The 16,160-nt window shown below is 45.0% G+C and overlaps 2 protein-coding genes across 4 annotated transcripts in view; both read right to left on the reverse strand.

Annotated features, from left to right (window-relative positions):
* poln (polymerase (DNA directed) nu) overlaps positions 1 to 1,671 on the reverse strand; it is a 76,996-nt gene extending 75,325 nt beyond the window's left edge. The window contains 2 exon segments of the mRNA XM_046327939.1: positions 245 to 375; positions 1,067 to 1,671. Of these exon segments, the coding sequence (XP_046183895.1) occupies positions 245 to 375; positions 1,067 to 1,355 (420 nt within the window). The 5' untranslated portion in view covers positions 1,356 to 1,671.
* Positions 1,672 to 8,372: 6,701 nt separating this feature from the next.
* The window catches only part of haus3 (HAUS augmin-like complex, subunit 3), a 28,477-nt gene continuing 20,689 nt past the window's right edge, over positions 8,373 to 16,160 (reverse strand). Inside the window, exons 1-6 of one of the 3 annotated variants that reach the window (XM_046328383.1) lie at positions 15,938 to 16,092; positions 13,083 to 14,117; positions 12,683 to 12,895; positions 12,210 to 12,448; positions 9,938 to 10,181; positions 8,373 to 9,073 (exon numbers count right to left, since the gene is read on the reverse strand). In XM_046328383.1, coding sequence (XP_046184339.1) covers positions 8,843 to 9,073; positions 9,938 to 10,181; positions 12,210 to 12,448; positions 12,683 to 12,895; positions 13,083 to 14,090 — 1,935 coding nt within the window. In that variant the 5' untranslated portion in view covers positions 14,091 to 14,117; positions 15,938 to 16,092 and the 3' untranslated portion in view covers positions 8,373 to 8,842. Of the gene's footprint in view, positions 9,074 to 9,886; positions 10,182 to 12,209; positions 12,449 to 12,682; positions 12,896 to 13,082; positions 14,118 to 15,937; positions 16,093 to 16,160 lie in introns of those variants that run through there. The other 2 variants (XM_046328380.1, XM_046328382.1) reach the window with 2 other exon arrangements.

The raw sequence follows: 16,160 nt of genomic DNA on the forward strand, positions 1-16,160 counted from the left end.
TTTAGGATGCAGCAAAAGGGGTTTCTGTGAGAGGGACAGGGGGTTGAGGTTTCAGTGGTTTTCTGCACGGTAGCTAAATACCAACTATTACAAGCTTATATTTCCCCAGGCCCATCCCTCACTGTTCAGCACAACAAATGGCGTCTGGGAGGCCATTTTGTATTGTTTTTTTGAATTACGGACTGCAGATAAAACATTCTATTATGTGAAGCAGTATGGTCCTCTGGCTGAAGCGGTAAAATACCTGAGTGTCGTTGTGATGATTAGTAGCCAGGGAGGTCTGTCCCAGACAGGTGCCCCGCAGAGTGGGGGCTCTGAATACTCTCCCACCCTCCTGAGACGGCTTTGGAATGAAATGTCCAGCAGCTAAGGGTTCTGGAAAAAATGTAAAATAAATATGCGTTCTCTCTGCTACAAATTGTGTGTGTGTGTGCTTCTGTCTGAATGAGTAAATGTGTGTGTGATTGCGTTTGAATATGAGACCTGTGTCTGCATATTGAGTGAGGTCAGCTAAACTCAGATGCATTGCTCAGGACTGATATTCTGTCACTACACTACGCTGTTCTTGACTGAGCATTTCACACAACACACGCACACACTTCCTGTGTACTGAAACAAGAGCAGTCCAGATTCTGTCAGCGTGTTCAGACTGGTCCTTTATAATTGCTGTATACTTGTTCACACTTTTTTATTTAATCAGCACTGTGATATATGAGCTGACTGGGGCCCTGAGTTTTCCCTAGTCAGGCCTTGTGGTCAGGGGAAAACTCAGGGCCCTATAGATTGCTGGACATAGCAGCGCTGCCCATGGCACAGATCCAGGATCAGCTTAGAAGGAAAATGCAAAACTGACCATAAAACAGCATCTATGGACAACTTCATTGGTTAACTACTGAATGAAGTGCTGTACCGCCATCTAGTGGCTTATTACTAAATTGCCAATTTGTACAGCATATAAAATCCCCAACATTCCACTCTCATATGTTGTACTAAAAGGCAACCTATCTATCTGTGTCCTAAACTAACCTGTGTGTGTGTGTGTGCGCGGGTCCTGTCCTGAACTAACCTGTGTTTCCTCCACTGTTCCTCTGTGCAGCTGTCACCAATGGCCCATCCATGTTCCTTCTCTCTTCTGGGTGACTATCCGTCTCTGTCACCCCCTGGCCCTCTCCATCCCTCATCTGCCCTAGTGAGGGTGACACCTTCCTCTGCTGGTGGGGTTTGGTACTACTCCTGCTGTTCTTCCTCTCCATCTTTTTCTTCAACCCTCCTTTATTGATGTCATCCTTTCTCTCCCTCTCCACTCTTCCCTCCATCTCTCCACCCCCCATCCCTCTCTGGTTGTCAGTAGTCATATCACCGAAGAGCCGTTTCCTCTTAAAGGGGTCTCTCTCGCTGAGGTTCTCCCTTGGTCCTCCTCCTGTCACGATCTCCTCCTCTGACTGGGCTGTGTCTCCATGCAGCGCCCCCTGCTGATCAACTAACCCAACTACACATGGGCTTTCTGTGTTGTCCCTGTGGCCCCCAGTGACGTCACCCTCAGTGCCATCCCTCTCCAAAGCATGACTTGCTCCAAAGCTATCCCTTTCTACTGTGTGACTTGCTCCAAAGCCATCCCTTTCTACTGTGTGACTTGCTCCAAAGCCATCCCTTTCTACTGTGTGACTTGCTCCAAAGCCATCCCTTTCTACTGTGTGACTTGCTCCAAAGCTATCCCTTTCTAATGTGTGACTTGCTCCAAACCCATCCCTTTCTACTGTGTGACTTGCTCCAAACCCATCCCTTTCTACTGTGTGACTTGCTCCAAACCCATCCCTTTCTACTGTGTGACTTGCTCCAAAGCCATCCCTTTCTACTGTGTGACTTGCTCCAAAGCCATCCCTTTCTACTGTGTGACTTGCTCCAAAGCCATCCCTTTCTACTGTGTGACTTGCTCCAAACCCATCCCTTTCTACTGTGTGACTTGCTCCAAAGCAATCCCTTTCTACTGTGTGACTTTCTCCAAAGCTATCCCTTTCTACTGTGTGACTTGCTCCAAAGCCATCCCTTTCTACTGTGTGACTTGCTCCAAAGCCATCCCTTTCTACTGTGTGACTTGCTCCAAAGCCATCCCTTTCTACTGTGTGACTTGCTCCAAAGCCATCCCTTTCTACTGTGTGACTTGCTCCAAAGCCATCCCTTCCTACTGTGTGACTTGTTCCAAAGCCATCCCTTTCTACTGTGTGACTTGCTCCAAAGCCATCCCTTTCTACTGTGTGACTTGCTCCAAAGCCATCCCTTTCTACTGTGTGACTTGCTCCAAAGCCATCCCTATCCAAACCTTGACTTGCTCCAAAGCCATCTCTTTCTACTATGTGACTTGCTCCAAAGCCATCCCTCTCCAAACCTTGACTTGCCCCAAAGCAATCCCTTTCTACTGTGTGACTTGCTCCAAAGCTATCCTTCTCCAATGCACAACTTTCTCCAATGTCATCCTCCATTATTAGTTCAAAGCTCGGACCACTGTCCATGTCCTTCATTGTGAAGTCCTCACTCTCTGATGCAAGAAGTAACAGCCCTCTCGCTAGTCTCTTTTTGTCAGAGTCTGCCTTCTCTTCGGCCTTGTAAGCTCTCTGAGGTGGAGGCAGTACTATACTCCCAAACTGCCATTTAGTAACAGGCACTGGGGCCCGACGGTCAGCATCTCCTCCACCAGCTAAGGCTACTTCAATGGGCTTGGCTTTAGCCAGCCTCTCTCTTTGGTCCTCTGGGGCTATGGAGGTTTCTTCTTGGCTTTGTTCAGGGCATTGCCATTCCCCATCTCCACTGCGTAAGTGCCAGCCTTCACTTTGAGTTTCTAGTCTTTTTACGTGGTTCTTTGGGGCTACGCTAACATTAGCTCTGGAGAATGGTGGTCCACAGGCCCCAGTTGGCTTCTCTCTTTGGTACTCCACTCTGGGCAAGGGTGGTCTGGAAGGGCCCTGGTCCTCCAAGGCAAAGTGGAGTGAGAAGGTGGGTTCTGTCTCTTCAGGAGCGCTATGGAAAAAGACCAAAAGCTATCAGTCAACAGAGAAAATGAAAATCTGTTTGGAGATAGTACCTCTCCGATTCTTAAATTAAAAATAAAAAAATCCCCTACAGAACCGAGCTTGATGCATCCGTCACTCTGAGGAAAAAGGTACTAGGGGCTAGTTGTTGTTATGTATTAGAAAGGTGCTTAGATACTCACTCTCTCCAGTGAGGCTCGTTTGAGGGCGTGTGGAGGGCCAGAGGGTACCTCATTCTGTGGGTAGAAGAGGCAGAGTCCTGGGACAGTGCTGGGGTCTGAGAGTAGTCCCTCTGGGATGCAGCGTCCCATGAGGAGGAAGACTGGGAATAGGACTGGGGTCTGGACCAAGGCCTGGTACACAGCACAGAGAAGGATATTACCATTTATTTCTGTTTTGTCTCTTTTACATGTACTAAAAATACATGAACAGAGAAGGATGGTACCATTAAATTATTTACAGGACAGTTTCACAGACACAGATTAAGCCTAGTTTTGAAGCATTTTTATGGAGAATCTCCATTGAATATGATATTTGTTTGTCTAGGACAGGGATGGGCAACTTTAATGGGGCTGGGTGCCACAAAAAAACATTAACTCATCATGAGGGGCCGCAGTTGCTCGCGGGTCTGCGTATCCACATCCAACCCCACCCCCCCTCCAAGATTTGGATAAATCTTTACTTGATCTTGGACATGAGGACTTGTAATTTCTTCCCGAGACAAGCTGAGTTAAAAAACATGGAATTATCAGCTTCCATTCAGTCAACGCATAAAAACCGCTTCGCTAAGTCAAATATACACACTCCTTTCTTGAAACATGAATATCTTATCACGTATTGAAACCTGGGATTCCTACTTTACTAGTAACAGTACTGTCCTTTACTTTCAATAAAATATATCCTCAAACTGTACGCATTTCCTTGAGTCGCTGGTAAGGAAGAGTGAGGGAAACTGTTGGAAAGTTGTGCCCTCACTATTAGTAAGGAGAGAGAGGGGGATTTGTAACAGTTTTTATATCTATTATAGACATGTTTGCACAGTGGCAAACCTATTGGACCTAGGCTACAGTGTGTGACAGGCTCGTGATGCTGAAAGGATAACAACCGTAATACCAGGGCACTTATGTAGGAGAATGTACTTTTTGCAGTGGTGGGAAAAGTACAACATTTTCATACTTGAGTAAAAGTAAATATACCTTATTAGAAAATGACTCAAGTAAAAATTAAAGTAACCCAGTAAAATACTACTTGCGTAAAAGTCTAAAAGTATTTGGTTTTAAATATACTTAAGTATAAAATGTAAATGTAATTGCTAAAATATACTTAAGTATCAAAAGTAAAAAATAAAAGTATAAATTATTTCAAAATGTTCATATTAAGCACACCAGACAGCACAATTCTCTTTGTTTTTACATTTACGGACAGCCAGGGGCACACTCCAACACTCGGACATCATTTACAAACAAAGCATGTGTGTTTAGTGAGTTTTCCAGATCAAAGGCAGTAGGAATGACCTCTTGATAAGTGCAGTCCTGCTTAGCATTCAAACTTTTAGGTGTCAGGGAAAATATGTGGAGTAAAAAGTACATTCTTTTCTTTAAGAATGTAGTGAAGTAAAAGTTACCAAAAATATGAATAGTAGAGCACAGATACCACAAAAAACACCTTAAGTAGTACTTTAAAGTACTTTTTACTTAAGTACTTCACACCTCTGATTTTTTGTAATACAAAAAAGGCCAGTGGTGTAGTGTATGCTACATGCAGATATATGTCCTATACCCACTTTGTTTTCATATTGCGTATATTCACTTCTTAACCCCCATTTATGCATATTCAAGTAGTGTAGTTGTATACAATTGATCAATTATGTAGTAGGCTATCTACATGAAATCTACATAGACAAACATTGGCAGTAGAATGGCCTTACTGAAGAGTTCAGTGACTTGTAACATGGCCCTGTCATAGGACACCACATTTCAGTTCGTCAAATTTCTGCCCTGGTCAACTGTAAGTGCTGTTGTTGTGAAGTGGAAACGTTTGGAGCAACAACGGCTCAGTCGCAAAGTGGTAGGCCGCACAAGCTCACAGTACGGGGCCACCAAGTGCTGAAGCACATGCAACCGAGGACAGACGATTTGATTTGTAACACTCACGACTGTGTTCCAAACCACCTCTGGAAGCAACGTCAGCACAAGAACTGTTCGTCGGGAGCTTCATAAAATGGGTTTCCATGGCCGAGCAGCCGCACACAAGCCTACAATCACCATGCGCAATGCCAAGCCTCGCCTGGAGTGGTGTAAAGCACGCTGCCATTGGACTCTGGAGCAGTGGAAACTTGTTCTTTGGAACTCTTCACCATCTGGCAGTACGACAGATGAATCTGGGTTTGGCGGTTTCCAGGAGAATGCTACCTGCCCGAATGCATAGTGACAACTGTAAAGTTTGGTGGATGAGGAATAATGGTCTGGGGCTGTTTTTCATGGTTCGGGCTAGGCCCCTTAGTTCCAATGAAGGGAAATCTTAACGCTACAGCAGACAATGACATTCTAGATGATTCTGTGCTTCCAACTTTGTGGCAACACTTTGGGGAAGGCCCTTTCCTGTTTCAGCATGACAATGCCCCCGTGCACAAAGTGAGGTCCATACAAAAATGGTTCGTCGATATCGGTGTGGAAGAACTTGACTGGCCTGCACAGAGCCCTGACCTCAACCCCATCGATTGCCTATGGAATTAATTGGAACGCAGACAGCGAGCCAAGCCTAACCGCCCAACCTGACTAATGCTCGAGGCTGAATGGAAGCATGTCTCTGCAATGTTCTAACATCTAGTGTAAAGCCTTCTCAGAAGAGTGGAGGCTGTTATAGCAGCAAAGGGGGGACCAACTCCATATTAATGCCCATGATTTTGGAATGTTCGACGAGCAGGTGACCACTTACTTTTGGTCATGATGTGTATTTCCTAATCGAAATGTGCAACTATTACTTCCCATTGCAAAAAACATTTCACATTTAGCACACAAAGTAACTGATGATCTAAAGTTTAAATGCAACAATGTTTCACACACAAGTTATTTTCCTAGAGATGGCTAACAATAGCAAGCAAGCTGAAATTAAAAATAACTTCCACTCATACGATGATCAATTGAAACTTAATCTCTTAAAAGTTATTCTTGAAAAGGGAGAAGCTAACAAAACATCCTCTTCGATAACACCTGCTACAGCCCCTGCAAACAAGCCTAATGCAAAAGCTTGCTAGCTAGACCTTGGGAAAACTACTCTTTGGTACTGCAGTGACTTCTTGGCCTTCCAGAAGGCAGACGTTTCCATAAGCTTTTGTAAAAACAGTCCCAGTCAAAAAGTGATGAGTCCACTGTCACTCCAAAATGTTGCCCTAATTAATACAGTTGAATGGCAGAGGCTTATTATCTAGCTTCTGATGGCCTAGCCATTGGCTGACTTAGTTAGCTAGATTTATCTCCCCAGAGACCAAAGAAACATTTTATTTCAAATTCAGTGTTTACGGTTTCCTTTCAAACAAAAACTGAAGAGATTAAATCAGAACATCATTGAATGTAATAATATAAAAGCCCTCATTGTTCCCCAGTGTTTGGGTTCGTAATAATTTGTAGTGGCTCTATTTGGCCTCAGTATGCCTTTTTTTAAACCATTCTGAATGTATAAAGAATCCATATGTTCTTCTGAAATATGAACAGAAGAAATACTGGTCATTTTTAACCCTTATTATAGTGGCAACAGGACAAAATCACAATCATTGTCTTGAATTGGACTCGCATTTTTCTGGTCTCGACTCGGTCTCGTTGTCCTCCTCCCGGGCCTCGCCCCGCCCTCTGGTCTCGAACCGGTCTCGCTTTAGCTGGTCTCAAACACAACACTAGTTTTAAAGCAAGTTTGCTCCAACTCCACACATTTTGCCATGGAGCCTAGAGAAGATATTGCAACTATATAACTAATTTCATGCAATTCTACTCATTTTGCCATGGGGGGGATAGGGAAATAAGCTGATGTACAGCAAATTTGCACATTTTGTCAGAGGGTGGAAAGAAATGTTAGATTTAAATCAATGGGGGCACCACGGCTGGTAATTCGACCATAAATTTAGATAGCTGGCCGCTAAATTATGTAGCGATCTAAAAAAAAAAAAAGGCTGACATGGGCTACTTGACTATCAGTGACCGAAACAAGAGAAAAACTGACGATGCACAACCAAATTTCAAAGTGGCACATTGTCAATTATACTATGCTAACTCGCAACATTAAGTCGAGACCCCGACTGAGTTCTAAGGGCCTTCAAAATAGGGACCCCGCCAGTTACTCATCCCTGGTCTAGGACTATAGGCATAATCTGTGTCTGGGAAACTGGCCTGTGTTGTGTTTGTTGCATGCACAAGAAATACTACATCAGATGTTTCCTCAAGGGACCAATAGTTCATTGAATTTCACCACATGCACCACTGTCATATAGTAAGGACTCAATCCATCTCCCTGAAGAGCATACCATCTTACTGCATTTCAGGTTTCTAACGACACCTCTTACCTGCCTATCCCTAACCAAATAAACTATTTTGTCACTTCATTCTGTACCATGTTTGGTTGCTAATGACAACACGGCCTATATACCCAACCCAATTGCTTTTTATTTTATTCCCCTACTACTGTATCATCCTCTCACCGGTCTGCCTCTCTCCCTCTCCTCTCCTCCTGTGTTCCTCTGCTCCAGCTGGCCTCTGACTGGTACCCTCTCTGTCTGCTGTCATACCGCTCATCTAACATTTGAACAGAGGCTTTTTACCATTTTTTTGTTTTTACAATTTAAAATATTTTTTTTTGCAGGTACAGTAGAATAGAGAATACCTACTTTACCCACTTCTTTTTTTACCACTACACCACTGCTTACGATTGTTTAGAATAAAAGAGTGGTGTCAGGTGTCTATAGAATATATGTAGGTCACATTTCTATCGGCATCATTCTAAATATTGCACTGCACTATTCAGTCCTTGCCGACTCACGCTGTCTGTAGCTTTGGGCCCTGGCTGTGTCAGAGTAGTGGTTGTGGCTCTGGGCACGGAGAGCTGCTAGGATCTTCTGTCCAGACGCAGACAGAGGCCCTGAGTACAGCCTATTACTGCTGCTACTGTACCTCTCCATTTCCTATTCCTCCTAGCTGCCTACACAAAGAACAGGAAGAATATCAGAGTTATGATCAAGGTTTCTCTGTCCTGTCACTGGTTATATCAAGCTGGTTGATGGAGCCGAATAGTCTTCAAATAAATTGGGGGGGGGGAGAAGAAAAAATATATATAAAAACGGAATACTCACACAAAACATTTTTCTATTAGTTGTGAAGACATTAATATTTATTATAATTTCTTACGAAACAAACAAATTACACTAAGGCCCTTACAGGAACATTAGCAAAGAACACTAGCAGTAAAACAAGTGACATTACATTGAATTGAAACATTGCCACAAGAAAACAGAGAAGAGATCCAATAGTCATCCTCATCCAATTGTCTTTTGGTCGGAACCCTCTCTCCATATTGTATTTCCAAATCCAAGGTGCTTGGCATTTAACTGGCACCCGGGGGTGGCGAGAGGGAAGAGGAAATGGGTAATCCAGGATTCATTAAGGCAGAGCAGGAACCTTTCTCAGTGGCCACTTCACCTTGAAGCACCGCCACTACTTTCTGCAGGATTCTCCACAGTTCTGTATGAGCTGTGTTTTGCGCTCACACCCAGACAAAGGGGTCGTGGAGAGGGGAAGAGAGGTGAGGTAGGAGGTGGTAAGAGAGCCCCGTTACAACTGGCCCTTCTTGGCAGCAGCCGCTTTGCTCTCCAGCTCCTCCACGACTTTGTTCAGCAGCCTGGGGTCCAGGTGGAAGTAGACATACAGTTCCCTCTCTCTCCTGAGGAGGGGGCTGTGGTCCAGCTGGGAGCGTTTACCCCGGACCTCCCCCATCACATCCTGCATCAGCCTGTACAGACTGTTCTGCTGGACCTCCAGTTCTCCCAGCTTCACTGTCAACTCCTGGAGAGAGGGGGAGGGGAGGAAGAGAGGGTACGATGGAAAGGAAAGACAGGGGAGAGAGGAAGGGTGGAGGGAAAGAGGCTTTTAGTAGACATCCAGAGAGACAAATCCGATACTTTATCAGCACTAGCTAGCAGTTAACGAATAGTGGGGACACTGACTTAAAAGCCCTATCCTGTACTGCAAGAACAGTACTCAGTATTTTCTCACATCTGCATGCCACAAGTGGTTGAGCTTTTCTAGAATACTGACTGACATACACCAACAGTTCCTCGCACAGATGGTTATTCACAGCTTTATTGACAAAAAGACATTTAAAAACAACGACACGTTTTTAGAGAGAAACGAAAGTCTCTCTCTTTACTGCAGGAGGAACTGAGATGAAACCCTGTATGAAGCAAACATGAATTTAGTACATTTTACACAGAGGAAGAAGAGAACCGAGGGGGTGAAAAGGATCCCTGTTGACCTGGAAGACATAAACGTGTGCTCTTTACATATTGTACATTACAGAAGTGGCAGTGCCTCATTGTCCAGTGCAGTCACTATACAAAACCCATATAGAAATGCAGCGTTCTAAAAGTGAAGTGACCAGTGAATCCACCACTAAACAGAATTCCATTCATTTCAAAATACTGTATTTATCAAACAACGGGCCATTACTCCGGCAGCAGTGCAAATTACGTATAAAATCCATAGGACCTGTGCTACCACTTCATCTCCCAAATGTGTTTTATAATAAAACTCTGCTAACTCACGCTACTTTGAGAAGACGATGATAACGAGGAAGTGTGTGGGTGTTCATAAACGTACCTGTGCGTTGGGGCAGAGATCCTGGTCAAGTGACGTCGCCGTAGGACATACCTGCGGCGCCAAGAAAAGCTGCTGCAACCCCGAGAAGGTTGCCCGGCGCAACGCCTCGCAGTCGCCGTGGAGACGGGCGCCCGTGTAGTGCTGTTGGCGGGCGGCCCCGGCAAGGGCCTCGCGGCAGGATTGGAGCTCCTCCTGGAGGTCGCGGGCGGCACTTTCCAACCCCTCGTAGGTACGGAAGGGCTCCTCGCGGCCACCACGTTCTAAGACGTGGCCTGACTCTAGGATCCGGAGAAGCCTGGGGGAGTGAGAGGTGTGACACATACTGTATATTTACATACTAGATTAGGTGGGATCTTTTTGCATCATGGGAGAAATGGAGGTGGAAACGCTTTTATGCGCAAATAATGATATAATAACCATCGTATCGAAGTAAACTTGGAGTCACACTAGAATAGAATATGGTGTGTGGTCCTCCCACTACGACTCGGGAAACAAACAATACAGTTTATTTGGCTACAGATGAAATAAATGATGAACTTCACAGGGTGGTGAAAGTGCAGTGATGACCTTGATGCTTGTTTCCAATAAATATTGAGTGTTTTATTCTGGTGATCGAAGCTTGGCTGCCGTTTGACAAATTAAAATAATCGTGCCATTATGTCCATAATCTTATTATGTAGGCTATAACCGCACGAGCCAATACCAGAGCGCAAACAAAATGTTTGTGACAAAACCACCAATAGAGCCCCCCAAAAAATTGAACTTTTTTTAACCAGAATTTAACCTCACTAGGGTAGAGGGCACTATTTTCACCTCCGGATGAAAAGCGTGCCCAAAAAGTAAACTGCCTCTTACTCAGGCCCAGAAGCTTGGATATGCATATAATTGGTAGATTTGGAATGAAAAGTTTCCAAAACTATTTAAAAAATGTCAGAACAGTTTAAAAAAAACAGAACTGATATGGCAGGCAAAAAAAATATCCTACTTCCTGGATGTATTTATGTTTGTAATTTTCTATTGACTGCCTTTACAGGATCCAATGACCTAGGACTCAGATTGCACTTCCTATGGCTTCCACTAGATGTCAACAGTCTTTAGAAATGGTTTCAGGCTTGTATTCTGAAAAATGAGAGTGTAAAACCACTCTGAATGAGTGGACACTGCAGTGTCCCAGAGCTGTTCGCTGCGCACGACCGAGAGCGCACCTTTCTTGGTTTTCTTTCATATTGACGAAGCTATTGTCCAGTTGAAATATTATTGATTATTATGACTAAAAACAACCTGAGGATTGATTATAAACATCGTTCAACATGTTTATACTTACTTTTGGGATTTTTCATCTGCCCGTTGTGACCGCCTTGGAGCCATTGGATTACTGAACAAAATTTGCCAACAAAACTGAGGTTTTTGGATATAAAGAGACTTTATCGAATAAAACAAAAATGTATTGGGTAACTGGGAGTCTTGTGAGTGCAACCATATGAAGATCATAAAGGTAAGTGATTCATTTTATCGCGATTTCTGACTTTTGTTACTCCTCTACTTGGCAGTTAAGTGTTTGTAATGTTTTGTGTGCTGGGCGCTGTCCTCAGATAATCGCATGGTATGCTTTCGCCGTAAAGCCTTTTTGAAATCTGGCACAACGGTTGGATTAACAAGATGTTAATCTTTAAGCCGATGTATAACACTTGTATGTTTTTTGAATTTTTATTTTGAGCATTTGTTTTGAGTTTTTGTTTTATTTTGAGTTTTTGAATTTGGAGCTCTGCAATTTCACCGAATGTTGGTCAGGTGGGGCCTCCCGAGAGGTAGAGGGGTCTAAGGTACTGCTACTAAGGTAGCTGTGCCACTAGAGATCCTGGTTCGAGTCCAGGCTCTGTCGCAGCCGGCCGTGACCAGGAGACCCATGGGGGGGCAGCACAAATGCAAATCAATTTATACAATTTTTGACATGCGTTTTCTGGATTTTTTATGTTGTTATTCTGTCTCGCTGTTCAAATATACCTACCATTAAAATTATAGACTGATCATTTCTTTGTCAGTGGGCAAACGTGAAATCAGCAGGGGATCAAATACTGTGATATGCAACTGTATCGATACCCCCCCCCCCGCCCCAATCACTACTGTACTGATTATCAATGCACTGTGTTCCATATTTCTTTTAGTGTGAGAGAAGCAAATACATCTGGGTCGCTTTCAGTGAAACGGGAAATAACTACCTAAACGCGTCCAATAAGAACGCCTTGCTTTCCATTGAAAAGCATTTTGCTTCAGTGTGCCTGACTGAGCATGACCCTGGTTCCTGTCCTCCTCTAATCCCTACCTGGTGAAGGATGCATCCTTGGAGCTGATGATGGACTGAGGACTGGGTCTGGGGTTATGGGACAGCTCAGGATGGGCTAGGGCCTGGATCCTGAGGGCTGCATCCTCTCCTCCCTCCCCCAGCCGGCCTGCCACCTCCCCAAGCTGCTTCAGCACCTGCCTACCCATCCTCAGTTCCATCTCCTGGGCCAGGAGGAGCAGCTCGAATGAGGCCTTTTGCCGCAGGAGGTGGTCTCGGACCTAGATGGAGAGATGAAGGAATGGATGGATAGAGAGAGAACGTTATTATCCTCTAAGGAGTTCAACAATAGAAACATTGACAATACGTACAAGATGATAATGATGGACTGAATGATGATAATTGTTTCACCTGGTGTTCAAAACTAAATGATGGGAAAACCCATGCAGATCTGAGTATGGATATTCTAACAACAAGATCCAAAACAGCATTTGTACCAAACTAAGTAACTGTACCTGCTCCTGTCTGGAGGTGTAGTAGTCCTGTCTGGCCAGCTGCAGGTCCAGGTCTCCCCTCACCACGGGCACGTTGAGCAGCCTGGCGCTCTCCCTCAGAGCAGCTGGTAGAGACCCCTGGAGGAGAGACTCCAGATCAGCCGCCACAACCTGCAGCTCACGCCTAGACACGGCTTCACGCGTCTGGAGAGCAGAGTTGGAGTTGGTGGTGCCCTGGGAGAGGAGAGAAAGAACGATAAATGGTTGCATTAGAGAGTAGGTATGATGATGTTTGTAAGGCTGGTGTGATTGTGTGTACAGACTGCAGAGCATGCAACACTTACAAAACCAATAGCACTAAAGACTAAGGCTGAACTGTGCTAGATGTACTACTCGTCTCTAACCCTCTCCAGTGCCTTACCTTGGTGAATGACTGCAGGTTCCCTGTGATCCACTCCAGCCCAACCCTGGCTCCCTGCTCTTCTGCCCTGGCCTTGATCAGCTGGTGCTGGGCCACCATATGACCCCACTGGAGCCTGGCCATCTCCTTCCTCCTCTGCTCCACAACTCTCTCCTCCGTCTCTTTTCCACCCTTCTCCTTTATTTCATCCCCGTCATCGCAGAGGCTGAGGTCCAGGAGCTGGAAGCGTTCGGAGCAGGACGTCTCCACCATGTTGCTGATACCCTGGAAGAACTGCCGCTGGGTGAGGGCAGCCAGGGCCTTTGTGTTAAGTTCCTCCTGGTGGAGGTAGGGCTCCAGGGACAGCTGGGAGAGCAGGACAGGGGGCCCTAGAGGGGAGGTGATAGTCACAGAACCAGAGGCAGCAGCCTCTCCCTGGGTCTTTCCTTCGTTGGACACTGGGTCTATTTTGAGGAATGATCCTAGCTTTTTCACCTCGTCCATGAGGTTCTGTAGCGCGGCGTTGGTTCCAGCGTTCTCCGCCCCCAGCGCCGCGTTGGCGTCCTTCAGCCTGCTGGCGGCAGCGTCCTGCTGGGAGGCCAATCGGAGCGCAACGTCAGCCCGGGCGGTGGCGAGCACCTGCAGCTTCTTGTACCTGCGCTGTTTTAGCTGCTTCTCCTTTTTCAGAGCAGATAGCTCCGCCTCTAGATCCTCCACGCTCACCTCCCCCTCCGCTGAGGAAGGACCGACCACACCTATTCCAGCAGCAGGCCCACAGGTCTTGAGGACCTCATCAAGCGCAGTCCCATCGAGGATGGGCTTGCCAGAGTTGCGGAGGGCCTTGAAGGCCCGGGCCTCCTCCGGGGTGAGCACATTTCCCTGGTTGAGGGTGCGGCAGACGAAGCGCAGGAGTTGGAGGTTTTCCGGAGCGCAGTCGAAGAGCCAGTCAAACTCAGAGCCCTTCAGGGATGGGGTGCCTGGGTAACCTAGGCGACCCAGCGCCTCCACGAACTGACCACCGTCTAACATGATGACAGCACTCTACAGGCTACCAAACTGTCAGAAGCAGTAGGGTCAAGGGTGGGAGTTATACAGATGAGAATTGACAGAAAGATAATCAACGATATTTACACTGTAAAATCATAGTCACTTAATAGAAATTAGGGGTGTAGCGGTGCACGTATTCGTAACAAACTGTTCGGTATGGGGACCTCTTCGGTCCGCACAGTGAATACATATAAAAATTATAAGTAAAAATATTAAACACTAGGCCTATAGGCTATGCCTGGAAAGAGTGTGTCGCCACTGCTGAATGAGAACGGCCTATGCAACTGCCAACACATTTACGGTGACATAAACCCAGTATTCCTACCACCGGAGCAAGACGAACCGCAGTCGATTCTGACCGGGCCAAATAAATTACACGAGCAATAGGTCTGCTTATAGCCACAGATGTGCGACCATTCTCGGTGGTTGAGAAGAATGGGGAGTTTCAACGCCTCTTGGAAATGCTCAGTTAATTACGAACTTTGCCTTCTCACACCTAGAGTACCAGTCAAACAGTTGACACACCTACTATTCCAGGATTTTCCTTTATTTTTTACATTGTAGAATAATAGTGAATACCACAAATCTATGAAATAACACATATGGAATCATGTAGTAACCAAAAAAAAGTGTTTATATTTGAGATTCTTCAAAGTAGCCACCCCTTACCTTGATGACAGCTTTGCACACTTGGCACTCTCAACCAGTTTTGATTTGTTTAACTGACTGGGTATCCCCTTTCTGCAGATGGATGGACCTCCAGGGTTACAGAGCGCTAGTTAAGTGACAGCCCATCACATTACACCGCAGTGGAAATGAAAAGAGGGAAACGAAAAGTAGGCCTACTGTGCTAAACACACACCCCCTTTATGAGTGACACAAGTGAGCATATTTTCTCTTTGCAACATAGCATAAGCTTATACATTGTCTGAGCCATGTTAACATGTTGATTTCACACAGATATTGCACTTTATTTTAGTGTTGTTGTTGATTTAAGAAAATAAAGTGTTGTTATTCCTGATTGTGCAGTCATCAGGCATTATATGACTCATGATCATATGGAATCAGGAATACCAACACTTTCTATTTTCTTAAACAAATTCTCATTTTCCACTGTTCAGAAAACAAATCATTACCCCCAAAACCACAATAAGTACTGAACCATGGTGAACCGTTACACCCCTAATAGAAATGGTACCATCAAGCAGTGCTTCCCTTATATTAATTTATCAGGGGTGCTTCCACCCTGCATAAATAAATCCTAGGGGAAACACTGATTAAAGCGAGACAATTTCCTGTGGAGAAGACGGTCCCTGAAATGAGGCATCCTCCCCAGTCTTAACTAGCCATTTTAATGTGAAATCTATAAGGACAAACAAGTTGCCAGGAGCAGAGCTTCTCCAACCTGATGATCGCCTGTCAGTCAAAAATATCCACGATTTATTAGATGGGTAGCTAGTTAGCCCACGTTTATTAGGAGGCGAGGAAATTGAAAGATATCACAACAGGGATTGCTAGCTAAGTTACTTTACTCATGCAAAGGCATTATAGAGCTGATCATTGTAGAAATACATAACCAAACACTTGTTTTGTTTACCTATAACTGGTATGACAGTGAAACTATCAGTGTCCTTTAAGTTACAGGCTAGCTAGCTAACGATAGAATAAGTTGTTTCACGGATAGCTACGCAAGCTAGCTAACGTTAGCTAATTAACCGCTAGCCACAACATCATTCATGCTATATAACGCCTGAGGTTCGTGAATAATTTTTCCAAAACAACCATCAATTCTGAAGTAATTTGTCCATCTGTTTTAAGTATTATTTTACCTTTCCAAGTAATTTCGACGAAGAAATCAGTTTCAGACTTGTTTTCCGACAGTTTCTCTGGTAGAAGGAAACGGGTAACAGTTAGCCAAAGGTCGGCTAGATAAATGCGCGCGTTCTCATCCAAAATGAATTCACTCCGGAAACAGAGTAGAGTAGAGTACGTCACGCGGAGGCGGATCGACTAACAACCGTTTTTAGCCAATGAGAAAGTAGTCGAGCACAG

This window comes from Oncorhynchus gorbuscha, linkage group LG25, assembly GCF_021184085.1.
Source record: "Oncorhynchus gorbuscha isolate QuinsamMale2020 ecotype Even-year linkage group LG25, OgorEven_v1.0, whole genome shotgun sequence".
NCBI lineage: Eukaryota > Metazoa > Chordata > Actinopteri > Salmoniformes > Salmonidae > Oncorhynchus > Oncorhynchus gorbuscha.